Genomic DNA, 14,140 nt, shown 5'->3' with positions numbered 1-14,140 from the left:
AAACTACCAAAGATACCACCATCCCACTACTTGGATTTCTTTCCAAAGAAAAAGAAATCAGTATATCAAAGGGACACCTGCACAATAGCCAAGATAGAGAATCAGCCGAAGTGTCCATCAACAGATAAACTGATAAAGAAAATGTGGTGTAGCTGGCACAGTGGCCCACGCCTGTAATCCCAGCACTTTGGGAGGTCAGGGCAGATGGATACCTGAGGTCAGGAGTTCAAGACCAGCCTGGCCAACATGGTGAAACCTCATCTCTACCAAAAATACAAAACATTAGCCGGGCACGGTGGCAGGCACCTGTAATCTCAGCTACTCGGGAGGCTGAAGCAGGAGAATCATTTGACCGAGGAAAGTGGAGGTTTCAGTGAGCTGAGATCGTGCCACTGCCCTCCAGCCTGGGCAACAAGAGTGAAACCCCGAAAAGAAAATTTGGTGTGTATTCACATGGAATGCTATTTGCCCACAAGAAAGAACGAAATCCTAACATTTGCAGCAGCCCTGGATGGAACTGGAGTTCTTTGTGTTAAGTGAAATAAGGCAAGACCAGAAAGACAAATATTGCCTGTTCTCACACGTATGTGGGAGCTAAAAAAGTTCATCGCATGGAGGTAGAGAGTAGAATGATAGTTACTAGAGGCTGGGAAGGGTGCGTGGGGGGATGAAGAGAAGTTGGTTAATGGATACAAACGTACATTTATATAGAAGGAATGAGTTTTAGTGTCAGTAGCACAGTGGGTGACTCTAGCTAACAGCAAGGTATTATTGCATATTTCAAAAATAGGGAGAAGATTTGAAATGTTTCCAACACAAATGATAAATGTTTGAGGTGATGAATATCCTAAATATGCCGATTTGATCATTGCACATTGTATTCATGTGTCAAAATATCACATGTACCCCATACGTGAGTATAATTATGTACAATTAAAATATATAGATTTTTTCAAAGATGGCTGCCGCAGCTTCATGCCTTGTTCCAGGCATGAAGAAGGCAGAAAGGGCAAAGGTGATAGCTGAGTTCATCCGAGGGCCTCTCCCATCTCTGGAACTTCAGCTCCTGAGTCTGTACCCCATGCCACCCCATCTTTTTGGCAGTTGATTGCACTCTACTTCCCTCTGGTTGGGACTTCCTCCTTCATACAAGCCCAGCTGCCTCCACCCGTCAGTGGTCCCTTTTCACTTTGCAGGGCTACATGAACGTTTTAAGCCATCCGGCCCACCACTGTTAGGGGTCTGGTGCAGGAAAGGGAGGCTGAGGCCTGGGCTCTGTCTGCCATCTTGATCCAGTCTCCCAGACTGCTTCATTTTTTCTAGAATTTCTCACATTCTTCCGACCTCCCAGCTTGTCAGTGCCGCTAAAGTCCTTTCGCGGTGGTGGGAGAGAGGGGAGAGGGAACATGCATGCTCACTTGGCCATCTGGAGCTGAAACTCTCGTTTAGTTCCTGCCAGGGAAGAGGAAGCAGCTCCGGGAGGTCCGGGAGAGCATTCGCTTCCTGCGCCAGGTGGGCAGGGACTGGGTCCAGCGCCGCCGGGAGGCCCTGAAGAGGGGCGAGGAGGTGCCTGCGGACATCCTCACACAGATTCTCAAAGGTTGGAGGCCCCCCTCTGCGGGCTGGGCAGGGCGGGGTGGGCTGGGATGACCACCAGGTGATTCGTCACCGTTGACTCTGACTTAGGAGGAGAAACACTGTTGATTCTTTTATGAACCATGGGGAAAGGGAGCAAAGATTTGCTGGGAACTGAGACTCTCCTTGTCTTTCAGCTGAAGAGGGGGCCCAGGACGATGAGGGGCTGCTGGACAACTTCGTCACCTTCTTCATTGCTGGTTTGTAGCTTTCGTGGTGACCAAGGGCCCAGAGCTCTGCAGAAATGCTGGGAACCATAGATCCCTCAAACCCAACTCTGAGGGATTTTTTGGGCTATCTGAGCAGAGCTCACTGCAGGACTAGAGGGCTGGTCTGAAGGGAAGAGAAGCCCCCTCTCTTTGCTGTCTTGGGGGCCTCTGACCTGGTAATGCAGCTGGCAATTGTGGGGATGTATGAAGCTGGCCTTTCAGCTCCAGAGAGCTTGGCTGTGTGAATGAATGCAGGCATCCCCTCACTCAGAATTTGTGGGGAGGCCTGCGTTAGACTGGCACAAAAAGAGATGCTAAGCAGCTTCATTCATTTGCTCATCAGATATTTCCTGAACATGGTTCTTCACCTGGAAAACTCTTCACCCATCAGTGAGCACTCACATACCTCTTCCTCCTCAGCCCTCTGCTAGAAGCTGGCCACAGGCCTGGGGCTCCTGCCCTATACCCATCTCATAGTGTTAAGCTGTTTATTTCTTTGTGGTAATTGAGTGAGGTCTGTTCCCCACCACACTTGATGAGCGTGTCTAACGAGGGAAGGGGTGGGCTGTTTTGCTCACCTCTGTTCTCCCAGGGCCCGGTGCAGTAGGTTCCATGAACATTGATTGAATGAAATACACAAACAGGCTGGGCACAGTGGCTCACGCCAGTAATCCCAGCACCTTGGGAAGCCGAGGCAGGTGGATCACCTGAAGTTGGGAGTTTGAGACCAGCCTGACCAACATGGAGAAACCCTGTCTCTACTAAAAATATAAAAAATTAGCAGGGTGTGGTGGCACACACCTGTAATCCTAGCTATGGGGGAGGCTGAGGTAGGAGAATCACTTGAACCCAGGAAGCAGAAGTTGCAGTAAGCTGAGATTGTGCCATTGCACTCCAGCCTGGGCAACAAGAGCAAAACTCTGTCTCAAAAAAAAAAAAAGAAAAAGAAATACATGAATAAATGGTTGACACTAGGCACTGGGAAGATGGAGGTGAACAAGATGAGGGACAGTTCCTAGTCTAATGGCGGAGGTGGACAGAGAGACAAGTACTGATGGACGAAGAGGTCTGCAGGTGAATGGCATAGAGGAAGCCTCTTTAGGTGGGAGAAGAACTTGCAGATACCCCATGAGATTAGAAGTGGCCAGTGTTAAAGCAAGACTGCAGGGCGCCATTCCCTGAAATGGATAGGAAGGACTTGCAGAAGCAATGGCTGGTCCTCATTCCTGCAGCTGGGAACCCAGGTCCTGGATAAGGCTCCTGGACGACCTAGCCTCAGTCTCCTCATCTGTAAAATGGGGGTCTCAAGGATCTCTCCAGGCTTCCATCCAGCCTTCCAAAGAGGGTTTATTCATCCCCTCTTGTCCCTCCAGCCTAGCCCTGAGCCCTGCGTCCAGATGCTATGGGGGACTGGCCAAGGGCAGGGTGGGTTGCGTCTGTCTTTCCCTTTGCCTGTGAGGAAACTGAGGCCTAGGAGGGAAGTGCACTGCTATAGTCACAGCGCGAGATGGAGAGCCGGGGCCAGGGCTGCTCTGTTCTCCCACCCCGCTCCCTGGCTGAGGTCTCCACTGGCTGTGTGACTGGCGCACCCCCACCCCTGGGAGCTGGGCCCTGCTTCCAAGCTCTGACTTGCTGTAAGGTGCAAGCCCTTCTCCTGCATTCAGGCGGACCTCTCAAGCCCCTTGGCTGGGCCGTGATTGCCACCCGTGAGCCCCTACACCTTTAGAGTAAACTCATGCCACTCAGTCCATGCCCTCGTAGGCCGGCTTAGAGGGGTCGACTCCATCACCTTGGCCAGACCCTGCCAGAACTCAACATCAGCCTCCTGAAACATCCCCCACCCCCTCATAGAACCTCAGGGTCATGGGGGGCTTTTGTGTGCGCCCTGCAGCATAGGACTTTGAATTGTGTCCCCCCCTACTCTCCCTGCTGTGCGACCAAAGAGACTCATTCCTCTCCACCTCCACTTTTTCTTCTCTAAAAGGGAGGTGAGCACCTCTCCAGGCCAAGGGAGACCCAGAGGATGGTTCAAGGAAGGGACTTTTAGAGCCAGATGCCTGGGGGCAAATGCCATATACTGGCCAGCACTGGCTGGCACAGAGGCAGACACACTGTCTCCTGCATCCCATGGCCCTACATGGAGCAACCACTGTCCTCCCTTCCCGCAGGTCACGAGACCTCTGCCAACCACTTGGCGTTCACGGTGATGGAGCTGTCTCGCCAGCCGGAGATTGTGGCAAGGTATGGGGGCTGCTCTTGGGGCTGGCAAAGAGGTCTGTCTGATGTCTTGTTCCTGAGGGCCGCCTGCCCCCACCTCACATGGTTGAGTCCCCTCCCACATGCCCTGCTTCCCTCTGTCCCTGGGCCTTGGCAAGTGCTGTTCCCTCTCCTGGAAATGCTCTACCTGCTTTTCTCCTGAGAACATACCTCTCCTCCCACTCGTCTTCTAGAAACAGCTTCTCAGATCTCTGAAGGAGCCACCCGTGCTTCTCCTCTGAGCCTCCTCCCCACTCATGAATGTCTTTCCCCTGGGACTCCTTCATCATGTCTATTTCAGCCACGAGACCGGAAGCAGGAGGGCAGGGACCGTGGCCTTTTCCCTCACCACAGTGTACCCAGCGCCTGGCCAAGGCCTGGCAGTGAGGATAGAGCAGAATCCCTGCTAAAGTACCGAGGGCGTGCTTGTCTTCTGATGACAAGACAAAGGAGGGCTTCCCTGGGGAGGTGGCGTTTGAGTCAGGCCAGGCCGCTGGGCTCCTTAAATACAAGCAGGCTCCCTCCAGGAGGGTTGCATGGAATGAATGAGCCAAGTGTGAAATCTCTCTGAACGTACCAACAGGCTTGGTGGGAGCTCTGGGGAGGTGGGGTCAGGCCTTCAATTACAATTATTAGTCATCAGCAGCACTTAAGGGCAGAAGAGAAAGATTGTGTGAAAATATAAAATCTTTCTTGATTTTAAAAATCAGTATAATGGTAACATGCACCTCATATAAAAATTTTGGGAAAAACAGAAAAATAATAATAATAATAAAGCCACCCATGGCACCCCACCCACAGCACCCCACCCACCACACCTTCTCACCTATGCATGGGAAGCTTTGCTGTGTTTTTTTGTCATCTGATTGTACATCTGGCTTTTATTCCCCATGAGCTTTATCACAGCATTGCCCACCTGATTGTAACCTCTTCCCAAATCCACTCTTTTAAAACTTGTGGCAAAATACACATAACATAAAATTTTACATTTTCATTATTTTTAACTGCACAGTTCAGTGGCATTAAGGGCATTCACATGTCACTGCCATCCCCCGCCACTTTTTTTTTTTTTTTTTTTGAAACAGAGTCTTGCTCTGTCGCCCAGGCTGGAGTGTGATCTCAGCTCACTGCAACCTCTGCCTCCTGGTCACACCAGGCTAACTTTTTTTTTTTTTTTTTTTGTATTTTTAGTAGAGATAGGGTTTTGCCATGTTGGCCAGGCTGGTCTTGAACTCCTGGCTTGAAGTGATCTACCCATCTTGGCCTCCCAAAGGGCTGGGATTACAGGCATGAGCGACTGCTCCTGGCCTCTGTCTCCAGAACTTTTTCATCTTCCCAAACTGAAACTCTGTCCGTTATCCCCTCCTCCACCCCTGGTAACCACCATCCAGTTCTGTCTCTATGCGTTTGTCTATTCTAGGTGACTTATGTAAGTGGCCGCACACAGTATTTGTCTTTTTTGTGCCTGGCTTGTTTCACTGGGATGATGTCCTCCAAGTTCATCCGCAGTGCAGTACCTGTCAGAGCTCCCTTCCTTTTTAGCACTTACTGACGTTCCATTGTAAGCACGTCTCCCATTTTTCTTCATTCATCTGTCCATGTATACCTGGGTTGCTTTCTACCCTTTGTCTATTTTGAATAATGCTGCTATGAGGAGGTGTATACAAATATCTTTTCAAGTCCCTGTGTTCAGTTGTTTTGGGTTTATACCCAGAAGTGGGATTGCTGGATTGTAGGGTAAACCCATTTTTAATTTTTTGAGGAATCACCATACCATTTTCCATAGAGGTTGCACCATTTTACATTCTCACCAACAGTGCACAGGGGTTCTTTCTGATTTGTCCACATCCTCGACAATACTTTTGTTTTGTCTTTGTTTGGTTAAGAGCCATCCTAATGAGTATGACGTGGTCCAGATTCACTCTTTTTTTTTTTTTTTGAGACGGAGTCTCCGTCAGTTGCCAGGCTGGAATGCAGTGATGTGATCTTGGCTCACTGCAACTTCTGCCTCCTGGGTTCAAGCGATTCTCTGCCTCAGTCACCCAAGGAGCTAGGACTACAGTTGTGTGCCACCATGCCTGTCTGATTTTTTTTTGTATTTTTAGTAGAAATGGGGTTTCACCAAGTTGGCCAGGCCGGTCTTGAACTCCTGGCCTCAAGTGATCCGCCCACCTCGGCCTCTCAAAGCACTGGGATTCCAGGTGTGAGCCACTGCGTCCAGATCCACTCTTCAAGCTGCATATTATGTTAACAGCGCACATCCTTAAGTTTATTCAGCCAGTGTCCTTGTCCTGTTTGTGCAGCTGTTTCCAGCTCTCAGCTGCTGTAAACCAGGCCGTGGTATGCATCCGTGAAGAAGCCTTGTTGTGTGTTGTGTTTTATTTCCTACAGCCAATTTCAAACATCAGACACAAAGGGTGAATGTGTTAAGGCCCCTGGAACATGGTTCCCAATGGCCCGGGGACCATTTTGGACATGGCAGTCGCTGGATCTCTTTAACAGTGTTTGGGCTGGGATCAGTGGCTCATGCTTGTAATCTCAGCACTTTGTGAGGCCTAGACAGGCAGATTACCTGAGGTCAGGAGTTCAAGACCAGCTGGGCCAACATGGTGAAACCCTGTATATTCTATAAATACAAAAATTAGCTGAACATGCTGGTGGGCACCTGTAATCCCAGCTACTTGGGAGGCTGAGGCGGGAGACTCTCTTAAACCCGGGGGCTTAAGGGCTGCAGTGAGCCAAGATCGTACCATGACACTCCAGCCTGGGTGACAGAGTGAGACTCCATCTCAAAAAAATAAAAATAACAGTAGCAGTGTTTGTGGGTGGGGAGCCCCACATGTCTCTCTTCACGCTTCCTTCCAATACCCTCTTCTTAAAGCTAAGTGGGGAAAGGCTCCCTTTGGAGATGGACTTCTCTTTGTCTTACCCCACAGGCTGCAGGCCGAGGTGGACGAGGTCATCGGTTCTAAGAGGCATCTGGATTTCGAGGACCTGGGGAGACTGCAGTACCTGTCCCAGGTATGGGGAGTAGGAGGGAAACTTCTGGACAGATGTGGCTGATTCATGACATCAGGCCTGCTGCCTCCCTGGACCTTTCAGGACAGTGGTTCTCAAACTTTGCTGCATAGGAGACTCCCCCAGAAGATTTAAAGTATCCTGAGGCCCACGCTGCCCAGACTAATGACATCAGAGTCAAGGAGCTCCCCGGGCCACCCCAATATTCAGCTTAGATTTGAAACTGGCCCTTTAGTAAACGGTGCTGTATTTGCGCTCCCGGCTAGACTGGGGTTCCAGAGCTTTCAGCTTCCCCTGGTGGAGCCTGCATAGCAGGAGGCCTTGGTGGTTCTGCTGGAAGCGCAGCTCTCTCCTGTCTGGCTCTCTGGGATGCTGGGAGCCCTGATTCCTGGTCCCAGCTCTGCCACTGTGGTCTTGCACAACTCCCTTCTCCTGGTCTCAGTTCATTCATCTGTCACGTGACAGTGAGGCTGATGTCCCAGTGGCCTGGGGTCCAGACCAGGGTGAGGTTCAGCTGTGTGGGTGGGAGAGAGAGGGGTCCTGGGCATGCGACCGGCCAGCATGATCTGTGGCCTCTCCTGACCTCTCTCGTTTTCTCCCCTGTGGCTTCTCTAGGTCCTCAAAGAGTCGCTGAGGTTGTACCCGCCAGCATGGGGCACCTTTCGCCTGCTGGAAGAGGAGACCTTGATTGATGGGGTCAGAGTCCCCGGCAACACCCCGCTCTTGGTGGGTGGAGGCCCTGGGGGCCCTGGGGTGGGCTGGCCTGCTTGCCCCCACAGTGGTGAATCTGGGGCTCACCAGGGGAGCCCGAGGCCCTGTTCCCATCATTGCACTGGACCTCGCTGGCCGCCCTGTTCTTTCTCACAAAGTCTCACCATAGTCCTGTGAGGGCTTTTCCCCCTCCTCACACTGTCCAACAGCAGATTACAGTGGGTCATTCTGGAAGGGAGGTGCCCCATTTACAGCTGAAGGCACTGAGGGTCAGAGAGGTTAGGTCACTTTCCTGGGATCACACAGCTTGCGAGGGGCAGATCTAGAAAGTGCCTGGTTTCACAGTTGACCCAAACTTGTCCTGGTTCCTTCTCTCCTCGCATTTTATGGCCCCTTTCTCTCTCAGCTTTCTCCCCAACCTCCTTTACCTTGTGTTTCTTTGTCGGTTTGCTTCCTTGTTCATTTCTCCATTCATCCAGGCATTTATTCACGTATGATAGCCCCCCTAAACCCACCCCCAAAACCAGGAATCTAAGATGTAGTCATTTACACGTGTCACTTCCTGCTCCCCTGACAAGGAATTACTAATCTGCATTGTGTGTTTGCCATTCCCGTGTGTGTGTGTGTGTGTGTGCGTGCGTGTGTGCGCGCATGCACACGCACACTCATACGGTAACATTTTGTAGGGCTTGCTTTTTTATTCAGTATAAAGACTGGTAAGGTTTGTGTAGGTTTCTCCACAAGGCCGTAGAACAACCACCATTGCTGATCAGTTCTCAGGTAACAGGCATTTGAGAGGTGCCCAGTTTGTCCCTATCACTAGCACCACAGCAACGATGCCATTTCTGTCTGCATGTCCAGGAGCAGCGTACAAGCAAGTTCCCTGGGCATTTACCCAGAAGTGGGAGGGCTGGGTTGTAGGACTCGTGAATGTTGAGCTTTAAAAACTAATGCAACATTGTTTTCCAAAGTGGCTGCGCCAGCTTGGATGCCCACTAGTGGTGAGGGAGACTGCCTGCTGTCCTCCATGTCTCCAGCGCCTAGCATGGTCCAATTTTGTATGTGCTACCATCCAAATATGTGTTTAAAAAAACGGTTTCATTGTGGCCTTGATTTGGCTTTCCTGAATATTAACTAGTGAGAGTGAGCATCACACCCTGATTTCCCTGTCTCTGAGATGTGGGCTCAGTTTCTCTTTTTGGGTAGTGTGTTTTTTCATATTGCTGTGTAGAGCTTTATTTTATTATTTTAAAACAACATTTATTTATTTATTTATTATTATTATCATTATTTTTGAGATGGAGTCTCGCTCTGTCCCCCAGGCTGGAGTACAGTGGCACCATCTCGGCTCACTGCAACCTCCACCTCCTGGGTTCAAGTGATTGTTGAACCCAGGAGGCGGAGGTTTCTGAATAGCTGGGATTACAGGTGCACACCATCACACCTGGCTAATTTTTGTATTTTTAATAGAGACGGGCTTTTACCATGTTGACCAGGCTAGTCTCAAACTCCTGACATCAGGTGATCCACCTGCCTCAGCCTCCCAAAGTGCTGGGAATGCAGGCGTGAGGCACCGCGCCTGGCCCGAGAGCTTTATTTTGAAAACTCCTGTGTTGATCTTTTGTCTGTTATGCTTGTCATCTCTGTGGCTTGTCTTCATTCATGTGCTTTTGATGATTTGCATGTTTTAATATTTTTAACGATTACTTCTTTTGCTTTGCCTTAAGAAATCCTTCTCCATCCTGAGTTCAGGACATTCCCTTACATTGTCCTCAAACTCTTTGACATTTTTCTTTTCAAAGTTGAGCTCATAACTGCCTGGAATTGATTTTGTGTATGGTTTCAAGGTAGGGACCTATCTGTATTGACTTGCCAGGGCTGCTGTAACGAAGTGCCACAGACTTTGGCTTAAACAACAGAAGTGTATTTTCTCCCAGCCCTGGAGGCTGGAAGTCTGAGATCAAGGTGTTGGAGGGTTGGTTTCTTCTGAGGGCTTACTCCGTGGTGTGCAGATGGCCACCTTCTCCCTGTGTCTCCTCCACGTGGTCTTCCTTCTGTGTGTCTATGTCCTGATCTCTTCTTATAAGGACACCAGTTAGATTGGATTAGGGCCCATCCTAAGTACCTCATTTTAAGTTAATTACCTTGGTAAAGACCTTGTCTCCAAACCCAGCCACATTCTGAGGTACTGCAGGTTAGAACTTCAACATATTAATTTGTGGGGGACAAAATTCAGCCCATGACAGGATCCTTTTTATTTTTACCTGTGGGGAAGGGGGAGCCCCAGGCCCTGCTCGCAGCCCCTCCCCTCCCAGGGCTCTGCCCCACCTCCTCCAGTGCCCATCCAAGCCCCAGCTGTCATCTATTTTGCTGAGCTTTTTCTTAACCCCTGTACCAGTATCACTGTGCCTTAACAGCCATCTCCTTAGATCCCCTTACAGCCGGCAGGGGAGGCCCTGTGGCTCACTGTCAACCCGGGGGTGCCACTGTGTGGGCTTTGAGTGGGCAGACCAGGCTCCAACCCCAGCTCTGCTCCTGGCTGCTGGGTCATCTCCATCAGGCCCTCGGCTTCCTCGTTGTTGGTGGGGGAGTGGGAATGGCACCCACGCTACAGCCCATGAAGAAGCATCCATAGGATGACACTCATGTGCCTGGCACATCGCAGGGGCCCTAAATCCAGCCCCGGGCCTGTGCTCCCACTGGCTTGCCGGAGCTCAGCTCCACGGCTCCCTGCACCCTCTGCTGCGCTGACCCCCAGCACAGGAGCCAGGGGTGGAGCAGGCTCAGGAGGAGATTTTGTCCCAGTGCTTGGAGGCCAAGGGCACGGAGTGAGCGTCAGGAGGCACCACGCATACAGGTGGAAGGCTGGTGGGGTGTGCAGCTCCCCCACCCCCACCCCCACCCCTGTTGAAGCAAGCCTTGAGTTGAAAAGAAACCGAATATAACAGTTCTCAAGATCTAGAGGAAGTTGCCTGGCCTCACAGAGTCAGATATGAGTTTGAATCCTGGTTTGGCCACTTATGTGCCTGGTGATTTCAGGTGAGTCACTGAGCCTCTCTCTGGGCCTCAATTTCTTCATCTGTAAAATGAGGATAATGATGGCCCCCCACAGGGCTGTGCCCGGCATGGGATGATGCAGTACGCTGAGCTGGCACAGTGGGCTATCCCCGCTCTTCCGCTTAGAGACTTTCCTGGGGGTCAGTGCAATCTACATACACCTAGATGGGGGGTGAGGACATGGGGGGAGGAGAGTGGGGCCACTCTGCTCTGAGTAGCCCCACTGGGTGGCCTCAGTGGCTGGAGAGGTGCCAGGGGAACAACTTGGGAACCAGAGACAAGCCAACCCTTTGCCTGCAGTTCAGCACCTACGTCATGGGGCGGATGGACACATACTTTGAGGACCCGCTGACTTTCAACCCCGATCGCTTTGGCCCTGGAGCACCCAAGTAAGTCCCTCCTTGAGCTGTCCTTCTGGGATGAGTCCAGGATGAGTGGGGCTGGTGGGAGAAGGAAGGTCACAGTGGCCTCTGGTCTGAGCCAGAGGCGCCCACTCAGCCCACATAGCTTTCCAGATCCCTGTGAGGTGTTTGTGGAGGAAATCACAGCTCAGAGAGGTTAAGTAACTCACCCAAGTGGCAGAGCAGGGGTCTGGCCCCAGCTCAGTCTGGTTCTAAAGCCCATGCTCATAAGCAGCATCAAATACTGGGAAGCTGAATGACCTCACCTCCCCAAGCCTTGAGGTTCCTGTCTGAGAAATGGGACCGTCCGTGGCTGCATCTGGAATTTGCTGTGGGGGTCAATGCATTAAGGTACCAAAGCTATGGTGGGAAGAGCTGGACTCCACAGACTGCCTGAGTTCAGATCCAGGCTCTGCCCAGAGCTGGATGTAAATGTATTACCTGGAGCAAGTTGCTTTGCCCCTCAGCCTCAGTTTCTTCATCTGTGAAATGGGGACAACAGCAGCTCCTTCCAGGAGGGTAAAAGGAGGAGAAAAAGAGAGAATGCAGATCCAGCCACTGGCGGAGTCAGCGGCTTGTGCTTTGCGTGCAAACTGCCCAGCCTCTGGCTCAGCGTCAGTGTTCAGCAGAGATGGCTTAATTACTGCCTTCCTTGTGTTGTCCCTGCGGGGTTGCCTGGGACTGCTGGCTTCCTGATTCCTCTTTTTCCCTGCAGGCCACGGTTCACCTACTTCCCCTTCTCACTGGGCCACCGCTCCTGCATTGGGCAGCAGTTTGCTCAGGTAGGAGGGGCAGGGCTGCGGTTCTGCCGGGGAGTGGCTGCAGGGGTGGTGGCTCGTCCTAAGCCAGGAAGCATCTCAGCGCCCCTGCACTGGGGCCGCTGGGCTGCGGGCTGGACCCAGCAGAGCCATACCCAGAGGACTGCCTGTGTTTTGCGCAGAGGAGAGCGTGAAACACAGGAGGCTCCCAGGCACTCGTAGGCTCTCTAGGAGAACCGGCCGTGACATTAGCTGCTCACTGACTCGCTCATTCTGTCTTTGCTTCTTCACTCCTTCCTCATTTTGTCCTCTGGGCCCAGATGGAGGTGAAGGTGGTCATGGCAAAGCTGCTGCAGAGGCTGGAGTTCCGGCTGGTGCCCGGCCAGCGCTTCGGGCTGCAGGAGCAGGCCACGCTCAAGCCACTGGACCCCGTGCTGTGCACCCTGCGGCCCCGAGGCTGGCAGCCCGCACCCCCACCACCCCCCTGCTGAGGGGGCCTCCAGGCAGGACGAGAATCCTTGGGCAGGGGCTATGCCTGCCCACCTCTGCTGCCCATGGCCTCCCACCCTTCTCCCTGCCCTGTCCCCTGGGCAACCCTTCACGCTGGCTTCCAGCGGGCCCTCTGCCGACCGCCTGCTTCACACCCCTCAGCGCTCCCTGTCACCTGCGGACTCCACGGCCCTTCCTGGACTGGCCCTTGCCCAGCTCCCAGCCACCACCATCATCCCTACCACCTCCGAACCCTTGCACAGGCCACTTCCTCAGACGAGACACCCTAACTCTTGCTCACTCCCTAAAGCCCTCTTCAGGTGTCACCTCCTCTAGGAAGCCCTCCTTGCCACCCCCAACTGGGGCAGGGGCCCCTCCTCTGTGCTCCCTCAGTCACCTGTGCTACCTCTAACACCACACTGACCATACTGTATCATGAGTGTCCGTTGACATGACCAACTGCCCTGCCAGGCCGTGAGCACCTCAAGGGTAGGGTCTGCGTGTGATTCGTCTCTGAGCCTCCTGGGCCCACCCAGGGCCTGGCACAGAGTCGATACTCAATAAATATGTGTTGACTGCATGAATGACCAGTGGAACCAAGCCTTGTGCTCTCGCCTCGGCTTGCTCATCTGTGAAAGGGAGAGATGTGGAGGCTGGCACAGCTCTGGATCTTCCAGCCCATCTGCAGATGCCCGGGAGATGCCCCAACAATGCGGCCTTGGGAGAGACTGCCCCAGGTTACCAGCCTGTTCCCTGTGCTACATTCATGGCCATGCCCCTGGGTGCTGTGTGAGGTTGGGACTGGGTGGGCAACTGACTCTGAGAGCTGGATTCGAGAGGTCAGGGAGGCCTCTGGGCCTCTCGGGAGCAGCTGGGTGGAGCTGAGCCCCGCACCTGTGGTCACTTGCTGCCCTCCTGACCTGGCAGGGGGCCAGGGCAGGTGAGACTGCAGCCTTTGTGGTTGTGATGGGAGAAGCCACCCCTCCTCCCCAGGGCCTTGTCCTCTGAGCCTGTCCAAGAAAGAGGTCCTGCCCTGAGTTTCTCCTTCAGCCATTGGGAGCTTGTCTTTATGCAGAGAGAAAAAGCTGCCCTTGTGGCCGGGCGTGGTGGCTCACACCTATAATCCCAACACTTTGGGAAGCCGAGGTGGGCAGGTCATCTGAGGTCAAGAGTTCAAGACCAGCCTTGCCAACATTTCGAAACCCTGTCTCTACTTAAAAATTACAAAAATTAGCTGTGCATGATGGCGGCTGTCTGTAATCCCAGCTTCTTGTAGGCTGAGGCAGGAGAAAAGTTTGAATCCGGGAGGCAGAGGTTGCACTGTGCTGAGATCCTGCCACTGCACTCTAGCCTGGGCAACAGAGCAAGACTCCGTCTTAAAAAAAAGAAAAAGAAAAAGCTACCCTCCCCCCTGCCTGGGCCACACGCCGCCTGGGAAGGCCCCTCCTACATGGGGAAGGCACAGACACATGCCAGCCCCTGAGGTGCACTGAGGGGCGGAAGTGACATGCTCGGTACAGGTGGGGCCTGGGGTGGCGCTGAGAATGGAGGAGACAAGTGTCTGGGTGCCTGGCCTGCCCTTCTCCCCAGCCCAGTTAGGCCTGAG

General features: G+C 52.6%; 1 protein-coding gene across 2 annotated transcripts in view; it reads left to right on the top strand.

Annotated features, from left to right (window-relative positions):
• The window catches only part of LOC116557777 (cholesterol 24-hydroxylase), a 41,993-nt gene extending 28,879 nt beyond the window's left edge, over nucleotides 1-13,114 (top strand). The window contains exons 8-15 of one of the 2 annotated variants that reach the window (XM_032287441.1): nucleotides 1,450-1,600; nucleotides 1,773-1,835; nucleotides 4,013-4,085; nucleotides 7,037-7,121; nucleotides 7,734-7,844; nucleotides 11,187-11,275; nucleotides 12,003-12,069; nucleotides 12,366-13,114. In XM_032287441.1, the coding sequence (XP_032143332.1) occupies nucleotides 1,450-1,600; nucleotides 1,773-1,835; nucleotides 4,013-4,085; nucleotides 7,037-7,121; nucleotides 7,734-7,844; nucleotides 11,187-11,275; nucleotides 12,003-12,069; nucleotides 12,366-12,536 (810 nt within the window). In that variant the 3' untranslated portion in view covers nucleotides 12,537-13,114. The remainder of the gene's footprint in view (nucleotides 1-1,449; nucleotides 1,601-1,772; nucleotides 1,836-4,012; nucleotides 4,086-7,036; nucleotides 7,122-7,733; nucleotides 7,845-11,186; nucleotides 11,276-12,002; nucleotides 12,070-12,365) is intronic. The other variant, XM_032287442.1, reaches the window with a different exon arrangement.
• The last annotated feature ends 1,026 nt before the right edge of the window (nucleotides 13,115-14,140 follow it).

This window comes from Sapajus apella, unplaced genomic scaffold (genome assembly GCF_009761245.1).
Source record: "Sapajus apella isolate SASKATOON/1434 unplaced genomic scaffold, GSC_monkey_1.0 scaffold20, whole genome shotgun sequence".
Classification (NCBI taxonomy): Eukaryota; Metazoa; Chordata; class Mammalia; order Primates; family Cebidae; genus Sapajus; species Sapajus apella.
The sequence above is the reverse complement of the archived record's forward strand: the minus strand, read 5'-3'. Positions and strand labels throughout refer to the sequence as shown.